This window comes from Eutrigla gurnardus, assembly GCF_963514095.1.
Source record: "Eutrigla gurnardus genome assembly, chromosome: 18".
Taxonomy (NCBI): Eukaryota; Metazoa; Chordata; class Actinopteri; order Perciformes; family Triglidae; genus Eutrigla; species Eutrigla gurnardus.
Genome location: NC_139929.1, coordinates 8,580,619 through 8,600,798, shown reverse-complemented (window position 1 = coordinate 8,600,798; position 20,180 = coordinate 8,580,619). Strand labels below are relative to the sequence as shown.

General features: G+C 41.3%; 1 protein-coding gene across 3 annotated transcripts in view; it reads right to left on the bottom strand.

Annotated features, from left to right (window-relative positions):
• Positions 1-20,180, bottom strand: part of dpp6a (dipeptidyl-peptidase 6a) — a 165,496-nt gene that overhangs the window by 39,384 nt on the left and 105,932 nt on the right. For all 3 annotated transcript variants that reach the window (XM_084034003.1, XM_084034001.1, XM_084034002.1), the window contains exons 2-3: positions 17,951-18,065; positions 6,256-6,354 (exon numbers count right to left, since the gene is read on the bottom strand). In XM_084034003.1, the coding sequence (XP_083890129.1) occupies positions 6,256-6,354; positions 17,951-18,065 (214 nt within the window). The remainder of the gene's footprint in view (positions 1-6,255; positions 6,355-17,950; positions 18,066-20,180) is intronic.

Sequence of the window (20,180 nt, the reverse complement as noted above, 5' to 3'; positions counted from 1 at the left end):
TCACTGGAGCCACCACCCACGCTCTCGCTTCCATTTTTCCTTTATGTGTGACAGTGGTGGGTTTCCTGTGCATACAAATCACTGTACTTGAAAAGACCTGGTTCCTGCTCACTGTAATTGAGATCATTAGGGAGGCTAGTGTCCGTAAAATAACAATTATACCAATAATAATCATTATGTTAAACATCACAACAATGATTATACTCTCTTGTTGGCCCAACAGGAAACACAATTTCATTCACATTATGCAAGCTCCCCAAGGTGTACCCTCGCCGGTCAATTACTTCTATATTTGAGTTATTTATAATAATGATCAGAATTCCCAAACAAAGAAACCAAGGTATGGCTGCATGATCTAATCAACAAGACACATTTAGAAATAAACATCTTAAAGGGCCGACCCCCACAGCCTGATGCAAAACTAAGTTCTGGAGTAGCCTTTAGATAAGGAAGATCTGACATACATTTTATCTTCTTGTATTTTCTATATACATATGTATTACATTTTTATCATTTCAATGCATTTTTTTTAATTCAAATCTTTCTCTTTGACTATATTTTTGACATTTCCTTTATTTTGAAGATTTTTCCTTTTGCTTTTTGGTTTAGTAATTATATCAACCAAGAAAATCATGCCATCATTGGCGTGAGTGAGTGTGAACCTCTGTGTCTGTCCACGGTTAATGTCTCATTCTGCATAATACTTTAGGTGGCCAGCTATGGTTGTGGTGACTGGCGTGTTCTAAACACTAATGGGCAGTTGGCTTATTTTGGATTGTATTCATTTAGTCTCACAATACTAAATGGTGGTTCCAGACACACCTGGCGGGAATTACTAGGTTTATATACTGTTCTCAAAATGCAATCCGGCATCTTTAATATTAACAGTTTCATAGCAGTGAATGAAAATGAAATTGGAAAGATAATTCCTAAAACCATGCGAAAAAACACAGAGTATAAACGGATGCCTGTGTAGAATCACTGTAACAGAATTACCCAGCAGGCCTCTCGCTGCGAAGGGATGCTCACATCCTTTCTGCTGTGTTACACAAACACGGCTAAGCTAGGAATTCTCAGTGATAACGCTGCTAAAGTGAATTCAAAGGATTGTAAGTCCATTTCACGGCTTGGATGCAAATACCATGTGCAGTTGGCATTATGGGATGTGGGATGCGGATTGTCGGCACGCTTACGAGATATCCTGCTGCAGTCCAGATGTGTCTGTTTAAACGGCAGAAATATTACGTTCATGCATTTATGCCTTAATGAAACAGATGCGTCTGCAAAAAGAACTGTAAAACCGCAAGCATATCGTAAACAGGGACTAAGAATATAGTATTATGCTCTATTTGTGGACAAAAACTTGATTACCTCTTTGTGTTATGATGTGCATGTGCAAGCATATGTCTGTGTCTCTGTGCGTTTGTGTGGTGTATTTCTGTTAATTAAAACCATCTCTGTCTCCTCTCCTCTCTGCAGGCAGAAACAGAGAGCACAATCGGTGCTGGTGTGCTCGTTACTATAATGTGGGACTGTGGTGCTGAGGGACTTAACTGGCAGGCTGTAGAATATTATTAAATGCACGGGAAAACATATTTTGAATGGGTAAGAGATGAAACGTGCAGTGCAGAGAAGTCAACGTGCATCTATGTAACAATATATGCCTAAAAGAAAATACAAAAAATATATTTCTTTGCATTTTTTTATATTAAAATCCAATATATTGTTCATCCCGGCAACAAATATGCTTACATCAGCTAGCAATACTATGCTATCTATCCATAAATCAATCTGAAACTTTTAGCAAAGAGCTAGAGAAAGGTTGATGTTGCTTCCAGTTGTAACACAGTTAACTGTGGGCCTTAGAGAAGAGTAAACAGTCATTGAGGCTGTGTTTAACTGGGGTTTAACGTGGGATCATACAGCCTGTTGAAGACTTGCAACCACATCAGTTCAGAAAACCAAAAGCCATGTTTTCTGTTTAGCCCTTGACCTTACAACTGCAGAGAGACCATATGAGTCCTTGAGACTGAGCTTTGGCTCTTAAAGGGCCAGTGTGTAGAATTTTGAGCAATCTATTGGCAGAAAAGAATATGATAAGAATCATAATAAGTGTTACAGCATAGCAAAGGAAGCATGATGTCGCCGTGACACTGGGAGAAAGAAGAAGTAATCTAATTTTGGCAAACTTCTTAAGTTGGACAAAAACATGTCTGAAATAGCTGTTTTTCCAATTTTGGACTTGGATCCAAGATGACATCCAATTCTTCTGATGTTGCCTTGATGTTAGCAGCTAAGGAGCTAAGAGACCTCTGAATCTGTGATGAGACACACGGAAGCAAGCGTATAATTCCAAAGTCTGCTTCTTCAGCTCTGCATCTGATGCTTTCCCCCCCACCTCCATTCCTCCCTGGGTATTAAACCACTGAACAACATCAGGATATTGTGACAGCTTGTTTCTATCAAACGATTAGTTGTCGCTCCACTTCTGCTCCTTTTCTGCAGGTTGAAAGGGATGACAAAATGTGAATCTATACCAGGGCGTCCCCACAGACCGAGCACCAGGTATGCTCGTGGTGGGTGATCGCAAACGGGGGATTTTTGCACCTGCTGCTTCATCTAATGATCACCACTGTACGGAAAAAAACTGATTGTCTGTGACAATGGATGAACACGGTGTGCTAACAATGAGTGTTTGGGCTAATTTGATACGTCTCATTGGTAAGAAAAAGATCCGTCGCAGGACCCCATTAAGAAATGGCGTTTGCATCATTACTCATGTTGTGTCATCTCCAAAGCGACTGCCCTGCATAAACATTAGAGATGAGGTTGTGCATCATTCAGAAATAAGGTAATTGTCCAACACGCTCGCAGGAAGCACACATTGGCAAAAGAATCATCGCTAGGCTTCGCTCTCATCTAAATGACAGTAAAAAGCCTTGCTTTTACGGGAGTTCCAATTGGCCCAAACCACTTTACTAATGGCTTCCCCTTCACCATATTTAACAAACATCAACAAGACAAGAGGCATCCTGGAGGGGCAAACCATTAACATGGCAAGCAGCTGCTCAGAGCGCCTGCATGGTGTCCCACAAGACTGGCTTCACCTTGATGGTGCGAGAATCATGTTGATGTCTGTTTGATTCAGATAAAGTGGTAAAAAAAAAAAAAGACAGGCGTATGTGAGATATCGGTCGTGTCTGCTCACTGTGCAATTACCTAACTAGGAGGACATATAGCGATGGCTTTGGAACATGATCAGCATACTGATGCAGACATAAGGGTGAAGTAGTTTATTCAGATACATCACAGAATTGATTTTCTTGTTTCATCCATGAATTCGACTGGTTATGGGAACACTGTGTTCTCTCAAGTAGCTGAATTAGATCTGGGAACATGCCAGAGCCACACTAATATATTAAAGTAAGCCCAGTGACTTCCATGTACTGAGACACATAGATGTATATTTGGGGGGGAAAGAGCACTGGTATCTGACTTGTTCTCAGTACTGGACCTACTGGACACCCTGAGTGAGGTGTGGGAATTTGAATTGGTGCACCTCTTTATTTCACTTGATCGAAAATTAACGTTTGTTATTGATATGAACTAGAAATGCGGAGCTTTCTAAATCCATCTTAATGCACCATGACTGACTTGGGAGGCAAACTTCATGTTTTAAAGCCACACTGCCATACATCTATGTCTCTGTCATACTATTCCAATGGAATCATATCTTATTTTTTTGCCAAAAGTGGCAGATTTTTGTTACTTACAATTGGGAGTTTGGGCAGTTCCCCAGGAACGGAGCTGTTTGGGTTATTAGCTGAATTTGAGCTAACCAACTAAAAGTCTCCAGAGTCACCGTCTGCTTGTTACCTCAATATGTCACTTTGGATTAAATCCAGCAAACAGATTAACAAAACGTACCTGGATTTCCTTTCATGTTGGACTGGAGGTTGTAGGATATATATTTAGTATATTTAGAGAAATATTTGGCATAACATCTTCACATTTTGATGATAATCTTAATTTTAGTTTTAAACTACATTTGGAAAAATATGAAATATTGCCTCATTGAAGTAAATATGATTGTTTCCCGTTCTCGGATCTCAGCAGTACAATCAGTACAATGTTATTACAGATACTGGAGGAATGATGGCCAACACTACTAAAATAAAACCCAGGTCTTGAGCCAAATGATCCTGCAAAATCATGATCTATTAGCTGCAAAGACGGGGATTACAGTCTCTGCAATCATGGTGAGGAGCAGCTCAGGAGTACTAATGATACATTATATCCAACTTAATACTGCTGGACGAGACAGTAATTTCTCCTGGCAAAAATAGCCTAATATATGATCATTAAGGATTCTTGGGGTTATATTCAGTCTGTCTGCAGGGAATTGATTGATAGGTGGAGACAGCCGGGGAAGGGAAAACATAAAACTGGGTTAAATTAGGTTTTTTAAAAAATTCAATTTTAGCCCCCAACCAGCCATTACTGCAAATCCTATAGACAGCCCAGAACGCAGGCAGGTTGGTTCGAGCATCAGGTCTAGTAAAAATGACACACTAACGAAGTCGAAATAATCAGCTGATGGATCACCCTCTCTCTTCCTCCCCCTTTCTCTTCTTCTTGTCAGGGGTGTCTAATGATACACTAAAAATACCTCTAGATCAAGGATTCAACTGTCAACAGCACAAAAAGGGGCGAGATGAAAGAGCGGACTGCTTTCTAATGACAAGTCTTGTTTCATGGCGGCTGCCGGCGCTGCTGTATGGATTATTACAAAGCTCCTTTCCTCTACACTGTCTCTCACTTCTTTGTGCATCTTATATAACAGCCTTAGGATAGCTGAATATTCTAAGTAAGACATAACCAAAATTCATGATAATGATCTTATGTAATGCAACCGCTCTGTTGCTCATAGAAATATGCTCAGAAATCCCCCGTTTGAGCTTTTGGTGGAAACACAACAGATGTCCCCTTCCAGATGTGTGTAGCACCACCACAGTGTGGGATGTGCACCCAAGCTCATTCGACCGTGATCAATTTGTTTACAACTTCTGTGTCACAGACAGCAATGGCAACGAATCAGCCACGTGAGAGGCATCTCACCCGGACGCACACATGGGGACCGGTAGCTCAAATACATCCTGAAATCAGGCCGTTACCCAGCCCATCATTTGAGATCCAGAGAGATGCCATCTTCCTGGGTTTAATATGGGTTTTCAGCTTTCTAACCACAGCCAATAACAGAGGGGGGAGGCAGGATACGCGATTTAACAGCTGCGCCGCATCTATCTTAGATGCTGTGATCGGAGGAGACAGCTACTTTGTGCACGAGAGAAGACAAAATCCGCCTCATTAATCCTTCAGCTGTACAGATCCCTCACAACTTGGAGCTGTGATCATTCTATTCAATGCGGCCCGGAGCCGGGCGAGGCTGCATCAAGTTGCTGTTTTACCTTGATACAAAATAAAGTATATATCTCTCTCTTATTGGCTCCCTGTGATGCCGCCAGTGTTTACGGTCATAGCCCTGCTGTTAAACAAAAAAAACAAACAAGCGTTTTAAATTGGCTGTGATAAAATGGAACATACTGAATTCCAGAGACGCTTCAACTGTATTGTTTGTGTTCTGCTGCTACATTCATTCTTCATGCAACTCGTTTCCCTGTTTCTTGAGGTGCTGGAACCGATTTGATGTGTCTCTATGTTTCGATCATCTAAAAGACAACTGAACGGATGTCACTTCTTTTTTCAGGGTGGATTCTCCCTGGCCTTCTTGATTTTGATTGGTTAACGACTGGTACAAAATATTTGTTCTTAGCTCTTAGTCCTTCAAAGCTGCCTTGACCTGGACCCTATTTACCCACATTTTTGTATCTAAGTGATACATGACTAGGACTACAAACAAGTAAAAGCGCTTCTTTTTGCCACAGGGAGATTATTTATTTATATTATTAGTATTTTGTTAAGCTCTTACTTACTCTTGTTAAGCTCTACTTTGAAGCAAATTCAAACAACTAGAAGGCTGAGAGATAAGTAATACTATCAAAATATATATATAAATACCTAATTTTCCCTTCTCTTGCCTTTCCCATGACTGAAAGGCCAATACCTGAAACAAATATGCCTCTATTTCTGGCGGATAATAATATTTTAAAACAACCTTTTTACTGCGTGTGTTCAAATCTAACTGTAATTCAATAAACTGTGGAAAACCCCCTTAAACTTAAAAGGTTGACTTACTGCTTATCCATTTGGCGTGAGGGTCGTGAACCTTGAAGTCTCTTCTGAAGAGGTCTGCAACAGTCACCTTGCCCTTGAGAGCCAGGTGGTCGTCCTCACCTGAAAAGGAAAGAACCACAACATTCATATAAAGAAAACTCCTTAAATAACCGATAATTTCTAAACTTTGTAAAATATCACATCATAAATATATGAAACATAGTGACTTGACTATAATGTCAGTTAATATTAGAGTGAGGTTAAAGAAACAGGATATAAATAATGTTAAAGTCTGCAAGGTCATGTCATTCCAATTTCAGTCTCGTTCTTCATCACTTTCCTGTCATCCTCTCTTTTTAGTAACACCGTTTAAGAATTTACTGCCACATAACATCACCTATACTGCACAGTATGAGTCTCTAGCAGTAGATCATGGTATTTCAAAATTAGACAAGAAAAGTGTCTGTTAGAGTGATCAGAAATATCCCGTTTATTAGCTGGACAGATCCTGTATCCAGAAGGAGAAAAGTGTCTGTCTTGGTATCTTAATGTAGTATTTTAAAGTATCATTTTGAGGCCTTCAGTGCATGTAAGTGCATGTCAGTGTGCCCCACTGGCTAGATAGCTAGTGTGAAGGCTCTGTGTATTATCAAGGTGTGAAATTTAAAACATCAAACCTTAAAAACAAACCATGTGAAGGAAAGCAAAAAAAGGTAAGAAATATGATTTTCTTTCTACTTCTGACAACCGAAGCAGAGAGAATTTATAATGTCCTCCTGACACATTTTGATCAAAAACTGTGTCTTAATAACATTTTTTTCTGCAGGCGAAGGGTTCACCTTTGAAAGAATAAAGACTATAGCTGAGAGAAAAGAAAAAAAACACACAAGTAAAATAACAAAGCAGAGCATAGTCGTAACTCCCCCAGGCCTTTGATTAAGACGACTGTGGTTTCTGATCATCAGACCAGACGTGTATTTAAAGCAGATGTCTCCTCAAATTCATTTCAGCTTAATTTCATCCATCAGTGCTCATCATATCATCTCCTGCTGCATAATAGCAGTCATTTCACCTCCATATACATGGTGGATAAAAAGACAAATGCAATATATCAGAAGCTTCTTTGTAGATAACAAGAGCATTCAGAGTTCTTTTTGCAAAGTCACGTTAATATTGGCATTTGAAGGACGCATTTGTTGTGGTATGACGATGAAAACAATTCTATTTAAGCTATAGGATAATCTTCATAATATAGGATGTTTAAATCCTCTGTTAAGCCTTTTTCTAGATCTGATACATACAGGATTGAATGCAGGCATTGTTAGATCTGAGAATGTTCCATTTTACTTGGCACTGGGTTATTTAGGTTGTTTTCTTACAGGTATCAAGTACCGATACCCAGCCTTTATCTCTGGTGTCCCAACATTTAGTGTAACCAAGAATACTACAATTAGTATTAACTCTAATATTCAGCCACACAAAAATGTCACTAAAATTGTTTTAAAAAAAGAACAGAATAGAAATAAGAAAACGGAAAAAAAGAGTACAACGTTATACGAATAATGTAATAAATGTATTAAAAACTGTTCAGAATTACATCATGTATTAAAATAAATTACTGGAAGAGGTACATACTCAATATTTAAGTGGTGATTTCACGATTGTGTAAAGCAGATATCAGCAGAGAAGGTTTCCAGCAACATACCAAAGTGGACCAGGAATAAGTGTACCTTTTGTGATTTCTTCCCCCCAGGGTTTGAAAAGCCTGAGCATCAGCAGAAAGACCATTATGTGACACTTTACATTCTGTCTATTGAAACCAGAAATAATGAAAATGCTTTTAGGTGAGTTTGACGGGCCATAAGGTGGAATATCTTTTGATTGCTCAGATGGGTAGGGGAGCCTTTGGAACCGAACAATCAAAAGACCATACTGGCGCTTTGCATGCGTTAGCTGACAATGAAACACAATTGCACACACTTTACCTCAGAGCTGACCTTTTAAAAAAGAAAATCATACTGCACTCTAGGTTATCATATGGTGAAAGCTTTTACTACATCCAGGCAGCCAGTGATTTCACTTCATGTGAGAAAGGCATTGTATCTCTTATAGATATGATCAAGTGGCGGAGACATGAAACTGTTATTGTAGTTTGTTTAAAAAAAAGCAAGTGCACAATGTGAAAGCGTCGTGCATTAAAAAGGATGATGCTTCGCAACCAAATCTAAATCCTCAGACGCTGAAGCTTCTCACATTAATTTCTCATCATTGAAGAGGTATCAAAGCAACGTGTGCTACTCACAGACATAGCAACGGTTTTATAAATAGATATAACAAATACTTGGATGTGTGATGGATTTCCTACACTATCTCACAGCGAGGTGATTTGAATAGCATACTGACTTTAAGAACAGGGGATAAAGACTTAAAACAAGGTTGAAGAGGTGCATTAATCAAACTACAAACTTCAGGTTAAAATAACTATGGAAATGCTGTTACTTCAGTACTGAACATGACAAATAAGTCAACAATAACTGAATGGGACAAATGGGACACAAACAACGGTCTCCATTGTAAAAGTCCAGTGTTTTTTAGACCTACCCATTCACCCCCATGGGTCTTTATACTAGGTCACCTGTCCTGGCTCATGATTACATGGATCACATTGGAATTGATTAGCTGGGTTATAAACAAATAATAGTGAATTAATTTTCAGAGGTATGAACAGTATAGGAGCCTGCAACGATGTGTACAACAATTTCACAAGCTTAACAGCTTCCAACATCATACTCACATATGCAAACTGCTCTGACGTAAAATGGATTAATTCCCGATGATCAAACGGATGCTCGATATTAATAATGTCGGTCATGGACACACTGGACAGAGGGCGAAAAACAAACCCAATTCATTAAGGAGAGGTTTTCGAACTGAACCACAAAGAAGGGCTCCAAAACGTTTCTTCAGCGAAGCTTAACTGTGACCACATCCCTTAATTTTAATCTGACACACGCTTTGATTTCTGGTGTCACAGCTGTCAGAAGAATCATCTTTAAAGAGCAGACGGGTGGAGGGAGGGGACGTTCAGACAGTCTGGCAACATAAAATTACACTAAACATCTTCGTCTTGTCATGTTCAAACCATCACATTACACACTTGAAAAAAAAACAAGAAAAAAAAAAGTTTAATGTCAGCCTCCGGATCAATGTAAGATCAACTGGATGTGATCATCAAGAGTCTGATATCTTGGCTCAGAAAAATAAGACCAAAGGGCAAATAAACTTAAGTGACAGCCAAATGTCTCAAGAGGATCTAAAATATCAATAAGAGATGATGGGGATTAAGATCCATGATCCATGTAGTCTCAAAACCTTACAGATATTTAAACTTCAGGCATTGAATACATTTGAACGGCAAATATTGTGGCTGTAATTTAGAATTCTTTAAGGTTCTAGATACGGAAGTCAGAGTATATCTATTGGCTCCAAACAGCTCTCAACATGAAGATGTCTGAGTCGGCGGCTAGAAGCTAACAGCGCTAAACAACACACACAGAGGGAGTGGCTTCATTCTCTGCTCATGCAAACATGACTCCACCTTCACTTTACATATCATTTTCTGCTACATTAATGCTCTGAATAGTGTTTATAGAACAATTAATACTTCATAATTTAATGAAACGAAATGCCAGGCACAAGCCGAAAAACAAGTCTTCTCTCGATAGACTATTTATACAGCATTTGTGATACCTTAATATTTAACAAGTTGAACTTGTGATCCGTCATCACAGGTCACATAATTATGGGTTTATTAAAAGTGTGATTTTATTCTTATCAATAGCTGAAGAAGCGAGGTGAGTTAATTTGCATAATACATTCAAGATTAAGGCAAATGAAGGTCTTTTTAACTAAATATTAAATATTTACACAAAGAAATTTAAATTGTAGTGCAAAAGGAAATACCATACTGAATACTTTCTCTCTCATCTTTGAATTGCTCTTAAGAAATATACTTTTCTGGCGTATTTGTTTTATTATTTCTTACAGTAGATGGATAATTATTTTGATTGCTAATTATGCATCATGACCCATTAGATTCATATTATGACCTCAAGTCAGTGTCCCAATGCCTTGGTGGGAAACAATTGACTAATTTATTAATTATTTACTTACAGGGATTAACAGTCCTAGTGTGGTTCAAACTGACTAAACTAAAAATACAAACAAATGTTATACAAGATGCTCTCAAAACAGCTGTAAATATCTACCACATTGCATGAGTGATGGAGATGATATGACGTAAATCCAGTCCCCTAATATCGAGTCAGTGCAGTCGATGAGATCTGAGAAAATACATTTGACTCAAGGATAAGTGAAGGAAACATGTTTTGACAAAATTCAGTACTCCCTTTTTTAAACCAATCAAAGCGGCATTAAACTGCAAGAACGCAACGGTGACTTGCGTCATTCTCCCGAACTATGAGTCAGCTGTGTGTGAACAGTATGTGGCATATTGTGCCGAGCAGATGGACAGGCACCGACTGATTCTCAGTAACTCCCCGCTTTCAGCATGAGGGACAGAAACACCTTTGAAGGCATCTGCTCGGTCCCTCACTTGAGTTTTGAGGGTGATTATCAGAGTCCCCAGACTGTGAATATAGAGTGCAGGGGAACGTAATAGTGCACATAAGTTTGCTGCCGCCCGTCAGATGGCGAGGCTTAAAGGGGATAAATAGTGATTTTATAATCAGTTATGAGAGACAGATTTATGGATTTAACACAGAGAAAGGCAGAGAAAAAATTATACCCGTCATACATATACCCCAGTCATTCCCATGAGAGTTACGTACAATTATATTTTTATATATAGCACAATCCTTTGAAGGCAAATTCATTGTCTGTAGCAGAAGGTGAGTCTTTATCTTGCCCTCACAGGGTGCTGTGATCGTGGGCAGAAACTTTGAGTTAGTCTGGAAAAAAGCCAAGTGTCGGCCCCAGCAGGGTCAACTCCTATGAGCAGGTTTTATGCTAATGTGAACCTGGGTGACAGTTAAATACAGCCATTCTTAAATGATATTCCCCACCCGGAAGAAAAAAACCTTGAACTGGAGGCCAATACAGAGTCAAAATGTTGTGAAAATATGTCAGTAATGTAACAGCTTGGGGCTGCACGGTGGTGTAGCGGGTAGCACTGTCGCCTCAGAGCAAGAGGGCCCCGGGTTCGATTCCCGGGTCGGCCCCGGGTTCCTTCTGTGTGGAGTTTGCATGTTCTCCCCGTGTAAGCGTGGGTTCTCTCCGGGTTCTCTGGCTTCCTCCCACAGTCCAAAGACATGCAGGATGGGGATAGGTTCATTGGTGACTCTAAATTGCCCGTAGGTGTGAATGTGAGTGTGAATGGTTGTTTGTCTCTACATGTCGGCCCTGTGATAGACTGGCGTCCTGTCCAGGGTGTACCCTGCCTTCGCCCAATGACAGCTGGGATCGGCTCCAGCCCCCCTGCGACCCTGAATACAGGATAAGCGGTAGACAATGGATGGATGTAACAGCTTGTTTCTGTTTCCTCCTAGTGGCCAAGAAAATCAGTTATTTCAGATTGAATTCAAGTACTCCTGTAGAATCGTAGAGATTCTGTGGCTGGTTAACGCCTTGTCATTAAGATTCTGATTACTGTGATGTGTCGTCAACTGGAGTCAGGTGGCAGTTAGGAGGTTAAAAAGTATAACATGCAGCAATTTCATTAAAAAAAAACTATTTATAGACTGGTACAAATACTCCCTCTCTTGCAGTGTTCAGGATGTTTCTGGGCGTCGGCAAAGAGCGTCTGGGCCCCAAGGGTGTCTGCCGTCCAAAGCCAATAACATTCTCATTCCCCGGTCGCCAAATACCACTGCTTTGTGATGCCCGTCAGCGCCTGATACCAAAGCCCCCTTCAGCGTCTATGAAACACACCTCGCCGTGTGTTTTTATATGCGCTTCATTGTCATCAAATCATTCAACACAGTGTTTTATTTCTACCCCATCCAGGACATTTATTTCATCAAAATGAAGTCAAAGAATGGAATGCAGAAGTAGAATTGAATTGTATGAAGGAAAGATTAGCTGAACAAAAGACTGCTATCTGACTCTTACATTTTGGGGGATCGAAAGAATTACACCATCCCCTAGAGGTCAATAGCTTGCTACGCAGATAAGCTTTCTGGATCTGTTGAACCATCAGGACTTAATGAAGAACCAGGTCTGACTTTTTTTTCTTTATAGCTTTAAATCAAGCTGTGCCTGACATTCTTTCTACCAAGCAATAACTACTTTGCCATAACTGATTTAATAGGATCGTTCTAGATGTGATGTAATGCATGTCTGATATATGTCTTCCCAATAGCACACTCTTTATGCGTATCATTGCTGGATCGGTTCAGAAAGTGAGTCTCTGATCTGTTTGCCTCTGATCAAATCACACTTGGCGTCGAAGCGTCAGTCTTATAATAAAGTTTGTTGCCTTAAATCCATGTGCTCCAGTTTATTTTGGGCACTAGCTGTGAAGCCTCTCCTGATCAGTAGCCTGTATTAAACATGCAGTGATATGAATAACTTCCGCAGCATATTTCAAATATGATTAAAACACAAGTATAAATACTGGGATGCCGGTGTGCATAGATGTACATCAACCCATGGTTGAATGCCACTGAATAATCATTGAGAGTGATAAAAGTTAGCGTTGGCTCCATGTAACTATCTCTCTGGCTGCTTGCATTCAGCTGCACCAAATTAATTAAATAAAGTCCAGCTGAAATGAAAAATGCCCTTTTAACCCTTTTAGATGACACATGCGGCCATATTGTGCATCTATTTTACATGAATGCCCAACAATATACAAAAATCATACATTTCTTTGCATTTTTGTATCAAAATCCTTCCTGGCAATACACCCTGCACCTACGGCTTGGCACATATTTGGAGAAGGCTGTGAGCTCATCTTTTCAACAATCTATTCAAATTCCTCCCAAACTTATGTTCCGCCTCGGCATAATTCACCAGAGGGAAGCTAGATACTCTTGTATTTACTAATGTGAGCGTTTCAGCTTAAATTTACCATGTCCCTCAAACACAGCTGCAGCTAGTCGTCACTCTGTCAGTCAACCTGACATCCTTCAGTCTGAGGAATACCGGGATGCCAATTGTGAACATCTGACCTAGATGTATTGATGTAGAGAACAGACCAAGCTCTTAGCAATATGGAGCTATCAGTTACAGCAGACACAGGTTGTCAGAGAAGGAATAGGAGACTGTGTGTGTGTGTGTGTGTGTGTGTGTGCGCGTGTGCATGCGTGCATGTGTGTGTGTGTGTGTGCACGTGTGAAAACAAAGTGGTTGTCAGGAGCAGTTAGAAACTGGCTGGCCTGTCTGGCAGGGGAACATCCATCAAGAAACTCTCCGAACTGAGTGGAAAAAACATGCTATCTCATAACTTCTCACATGAGCCGCACTGCTGCAGTTTAAGGTGCCCTTGTTCCCAGAAATGTTTCTCCTTGATATGTAATTACAGCATAAAAAGTTCATCTGAATGGCTGCTGGATTCAACATTCTTATAGAAACAGTACAGAACTTTAGTGATGTACCTTGTGCTCCTGAGTCCATTTGTACTGAATTTTTTTTTCCAATTTCCCCAAAGACGGGTCCGTTATTAAGCCATTAATGTCTCTTTAAGTCTTGTTTCAAGATCTGAAATATTTGTAAAAGGTAATTTCCTGACAGCTCAAAAGTCTTTAGGACTAAATCATAGATACAACTGCCTTGTTATCTATAACTAAGAATCAAGACCTTCCTCCCACACTACTTTGTTCACAATCGTACAGGGAGGAATTCATTTGACATATTTCTGCACAGGCGTCTGAATAGACGACAGCGCCACACAGAATACAATGCAATGAAGCCTAGATCTCTGGAGATCATCATCAATATTGTGTGAAATACATTACTCAATGCCTCAATGGTTTTTCATAATTTAAATCCAAGGTTTTAGGCAAACCACAGCATCTTTTTCATGCTTTTTCTGGAGAGGAAAAAAAGTTCAATGCTATCCCCTCCATGTATGGGTGAATACAAATAGCAAGGACATGTTCTCAGCTTTTTAGAACACCGAGTAACATCCACTATCTATGAATACGTTACATCAGCATCATTCACAAATCATGTGTGCAAAAAAGGTGTCAGCTCAAACAGGGAAGATATTCCAAATGCACTACACACAGAACCACACTCATATGTGACTTCTGATCAACTCAATCCAAAATCAAGAGCATTAATGTGCTACCATAGCAGCCTCCTGTCCTCTTGGAAGGGTTTCCACAGAATTCCGTATCCTGGCTGCAGGGATTTGCTCCCATTCAGACACAGGAGCGTTAGTGAGCCACGCTGATGTTGGGCGATAAGGCCGGGCTTGCATTTAGCGTTCCACTTCATCCCAAAGGTGTTGGATCATGGACATGACTGTGCACAGGGACAGAGACTTGCATATATATACTGTTGCCACAACGCTGGGAGCACACTAAGCACCAAAGGCCAAACCAGGGAAAGGCCAAATTATAGTGTTCGACTGCCTCACTCTCGAAATGTGTGCACTAACCTCCACCCACGAGAAGCACCAAATCCGACGAGAGGAGAGTGAATGAAAACATTAACCTTTGTGTCCTGTTCGTTTCTCCCCCCTTACTTTAGTGTTCCCGGTCAAATTTGACCGGCCTGTTTTAACTGCTCTTACATTAACACAAAAAACACTGATCATCACCAAATTTTATTTTACTCCCCTTTAAGCTGTTAACAATGTCTCAGACTACTGGTTTACATGAATAACTGCAGTGAATATTAAAATTGTACACTTTATTCCAAAATTCGCGTGTATTGTAAAAAAAAAAAATCAAAACAGAGACCAAATTCACAAAACATCAGAACATCAGCATGAACACGTCATCCATGTGTGAGTGTGTGTGTGTGTGTGTGTGTGTGTGTGTGTGTGTCTTCACACACAGGATTGGCATTTTGCAATCAGGTCAGAATGCACCTTGCAAACGTAGGCAAGGTCGGAAAGGTTGTGAAGTTCTGTCATCCAATCAGATAACTCGTGAGTGGACATGAAACTGTTGCAGGGACATAGTTGACCAGAATATAGGCCTCCCAGACTCCGCATCCCACAGACTTTTTGTAGCCTAATTGTTGGACCGATATACTCCTGCTAAAATCAACAGACCCATGTAGGCTTCGAGGTCTACCTGGTTCGATGCTTTCCATGTGTCTGCAAATACACGCCTCCCCTCCAGGTTTGTCATCAGTATAATTTCCATAATGGACTCTGGTAAAAAGAATTGGAAGCTGGACTTGATGTCATCCACATGAGATGTTGCATTCCGTGTTGGCCCTGGCATCATCCTAACAATATCCTAAACTCTTGCTCTGCCTCCTCTGTCCTGTGTGGATGAATACCAGAGCAAGTTGCCATCCTTGGACTGGAATGTCATCTCAGGTGCCTCTTCCCCAGGTGTGTCTTCCTCAGCTGTCTCTTCCTCAGGTGCCTCTTCCTCACCATCTGTTGACTGGTCGGTCTCACAATGGTCTGGGTCAAAATCAGGATCGATGTTGTCTTCTATTTCTGAGACATCCTCCTCTATTTCCGGTTCAACTTCAATCCCTTCTTCATCAGTTTGAAAAAAAAAGGTCAAGAGCCTCTCTGGCAAAAAATTGTCTTATCAGGCGCCTACTCATTGTGTTCAGAGTAAAATGACAGCAGTACACAATTAAAGCTTTATATAGGTGGTCTGTGTGAAGATATGATACATTTTGTATCAAAAAGTGTGGTTCACGTAGGGGAGAGGAACATAAGCGCAGGAAAGAGGTGAGAAGAGGAGACACCTAATTATTCAGTCTGAAAGGGGTTCACATGGGGTGTAGTGTGTGTGTGTGTGTGTGTGTGTAGTGGCGGTGGTGGATTTGTGGTTGTATACTATCTGATGGATGAACACAAACTAGGGTCACCCATTCATTTCCTATGGCGGTCATTTTTGACCGGGAACACCACAGGTGTTACAAAGTTGATTTAACCACTCAAAATTCAACGAAAGTGGTGATCATCAATTGTATATGTTCAAATGCCTAGTGTGGAGGATATCATAAGGCCTTGAGACAATAAAATGTAAAACACAATATTTATGATTGATGAAAGTAGGAAATCGGTCAGATTTGACCCGAACACGACAGAAAGGTTAAACTAAACCAAAGTCCCCATTAGGTTCTGACCCTGCATCGATACAGACATCCTTATCGCGATGTGTCTTGGAATCGAGAACAGTTCACAACTGAGTCCCAGTGTTTGTTGGTTATTTTGTGCGCTGAATGTCCCAGATTAAAGATACTTAACAGCATGTTGATGGGTAAACTTTTGCTTTGGTAGGTACAACAAAAATGTATAAGACTCTGTGGAATCCGAGGATTTAATTAATAGTTCTGTTCAGGAAGGAGAAAAATAAACTGCCCTTGAGGAATGATACACTATCCTGAAGCTCATCTTGGTTGGCAAGGATGCCCAATTAATCCACACCGACTTTCAAAACTGCGTCTGATGAGACCACAGCATATTCTAACATCCCTAAAGCCTTTTAAAATACCAACCATCCTCCACGAATAGCCCCTTTAATGGGCAGTCTGCTGGAGGTCCCATGGTTCCCTGCAGGAAGCCGGCTTGTGTCGAGACTTGGAGCGGCACGGTGGTTCTGCTTGAGCAGAGTCGACGCAGGGAGGGGACGGATTAGAGGCGCGGTACAAGCTGGAGACGCCACCTGCCCACCTTGTTTGGAAGTGGCACATTAACCAGCTCCGGTTCATCCGAGTCCATAACAAACGCCCCGGGACAGGAACAGGTCACAGCCAGGGGGGGGGGGGGGGAGCTCTGACACCTGTCGCTCGATATTTTTCTTCTACTATTATGTTGAAAAACAGCATTGGGTTTAGGTTATAATAGCAGGCACAGCTTTACCACAACGCCCCCGACATCCCTCGGATCAACTGCAATAAGTCTCAGAGAGAAATTCATATGCAAGGGCACGGTGATTACTGTCTTTGTAACTGAATTATAGAGCACACACATTGGCAGTTGCATTGACTGATTTGGCTCCGGCGGCGCATAAGACCATATCAAGGAGCTTTACGAGCCTGAATATAAACAGATGGCCTATTGATCAAACCGTCATGTAAATGTGCAAACAGGAGACCTGAAGGTCACGCTGAAGTGAAACTCAGATGCCTTAAAATAACTAAGGAATTTGCCGACGTTGAAGGAGTAAAAAAAAGAAGTGTGTGCAGGGGATAGAAGGACTAAGAGAGACAGATGGGGGGCCGCACTTATGAAGAAAGAAATGTGGCACAAGCTGACTTCAATGAGGTCCACTGACCTTCACTAAATGCGTCCGTTGCAGCGATAAAGAGTGCCCATGTGGAAGATAACCGGGACATTACAGCGGGTGACACTGCAAACATTGCACGGCGGCGCGGACCACTCGCAAGGACAGAGACACCGACTTACACGTGTTAGTGTTTGCATTGTTCGTGGCGAGATTGATTGTGCGACCTGATGGGCATGCCTGTGCATGGTAATGGGTGTGTAAACAGAGAGATGTATGGCGTTGTGACCCCCCCCCCCCACCCCCCACCCCCGTCCTGTGCTGCGTACCTGGTGTCAACAAGATGACGGAGGTGACGATCAGTGAGCAGATGACCAGAATGACAAGAAGGGCGATCGCTATTCCCTTCCAGTTCCTCTGCGGAGGGTTACTGCCCACCAGCTCCTGCAGAGAGACACAGAGAGGAGGGAAAAAAGGACACGGTCAGACACAGCACTACTGTGGCAGCCAATCAGAACACAGCCATGAAGACGGAATAAAAGAACAATTGAAAACAATATGCGAGATGTGAGAAAGAAGCGGAAGAGAGACTACAGGGGGAAAAAGATTAGAGGAAGTGTAGATGGCAAACTCATGAAAAGGACCAATGGAGGTGTCAGTCAAGGACGAACGTGAGTCAGTCGCAGCATCTTGGTTCTCAAGGAGACATAGCAGCAGCAGCGGGAGGAGGTGGAGGAGGTGGAGGAAGGGGAGGGGGGGTTCCTAATGAGCCGAGCATCAGTGGCCATCACCCCCAAACGAATGTGACAGATAAAAATGGAGCCCCCTGCACGACAAATCTCGGTAACAGCAGAGAGAAGGTTGGGAAAGCAGACGAAGTTATGAACAACCTTGAGGGGATTTTTTTCCCCCACCTTTTTTTTTTTGTCTGACCAACAAATCCGGTAAGAAACAAAACTTATAGCAGTTTAATATTGTTAAGAGTGAAAAATGAATTGGAAATAACGAATCCGCCACTTGACAAAGTATCACCGCAGGATATAGAATAAAAACAATAGGGGGAGAGCAGCTTTAGGCTCCTTGTTCATGCACAAATCAAATCAAATACGGGCAAAACGTATTTGCCAAACAGCGATGTGCAGCAGGTGGCTCGGTTCAGCGAAAAGTCAAATGAGCACAAAGTTTTCACGATACATTACGGTAACGATTCCAGACAGTCCAGTCAGCATCTGTGGGTGACTCTGGATGTTTTTCAAACTGCCAGTTCTGAACGCCTTCGCAAATAAGAACTCCCAGAGAAAAAAATAAATCGATAAAAAAGCGGCTCATTGTGTGACTTTTAAAAACAAAGTACACCTGAAAAGTTTCCCATCTCAACCCCTCGGCCCTTCTTGCACACGGATGAACCAGCGCCAAAAACCACATCCAAGGCACTCCGCAGAAAGTGCTTAGTGGAGGATTAATAAGTTCTTAATTAGTTTATAGAGGATAAAAAGAGCAAAGCAGAGCATGTGGTTTGGGGATCTGTGGCGTGAGCTTTAATAAAAAGATGCACTACGGCTTTAATGAAGCTGAATGGCTTGGCGATGAGGCGAACCTTTTAGTGACCTTGTTCCCACCTTAATTGAAAGGAGCCCAAGACATCATTAGCCTGCAGATAACAGCAATCAGGGCTATTTACCAGACTGGCCATTACCATTTCATTACAACAGTAAGTTATGGCCTGTGACGGCCGCGGGACCTATTGCCAGGGTTTCTGTGTGCTGTGTCGCTGCGGTGTTACAGTATGTGTCGTCTTTCAGTGCTACTTCCTGGTTGGTTGGAGGCGGAGGCTGTCAAGGAATTGGTGGCCAGTGTTTCCAGTTCATAAGACCCGCCCTTTCCTGGGAGCGTGTGGGTCCCCCTCCCCTCGCACCGCCTTGTATTATGTTTTTGATTTGCTGTAGTTTTACTTTCTTTTATTGAAATGCAAATGTTGCTACATTGGTTAAACTAATTCAACCTTTAATACAATGCCTTTCCTCCTTTCCTAAGGTAACTAAGAGTTTACATTTTTCCGTACTGTTTCACATAGAAAGGGAATATTACGAGGGCACACTCACCTTGTGGGGAATGGATTGCATTGTGCTAATATTAAATGAAACATTAAACTATTCTGTATTCATGAAACAACACCAGTGAGCCGGCTTGTTAATCAAATACTCGTATCGGATCAGAACACAGTATCGTCAGATACCCTAATTCAGAGCTATTGGTACGTGGACTGAAAAAGTCAGATTTGGTTGTTTCGATCGAGCGGCGATCATTTCAGAAACGACGTTATTCAGTTTTTTTCACACTGTGCTGAGCCATATCTCTGGATCAATCGTTATGTTATTTTCCTACAGAAGTGAAAATCCTCTCTGAGATTTTATGAGAGAGTGGCACAGAGCCCACTGCGGATTCTCGTGGCTGATGCAGTATAGTGACTGAGTGGGATTTACAGTATGGGAACTGGTGACGAAATCAGAGGAAAGAACTGCTCTATGGAGGGTAAATACTTATGTGCAATAACAGGAT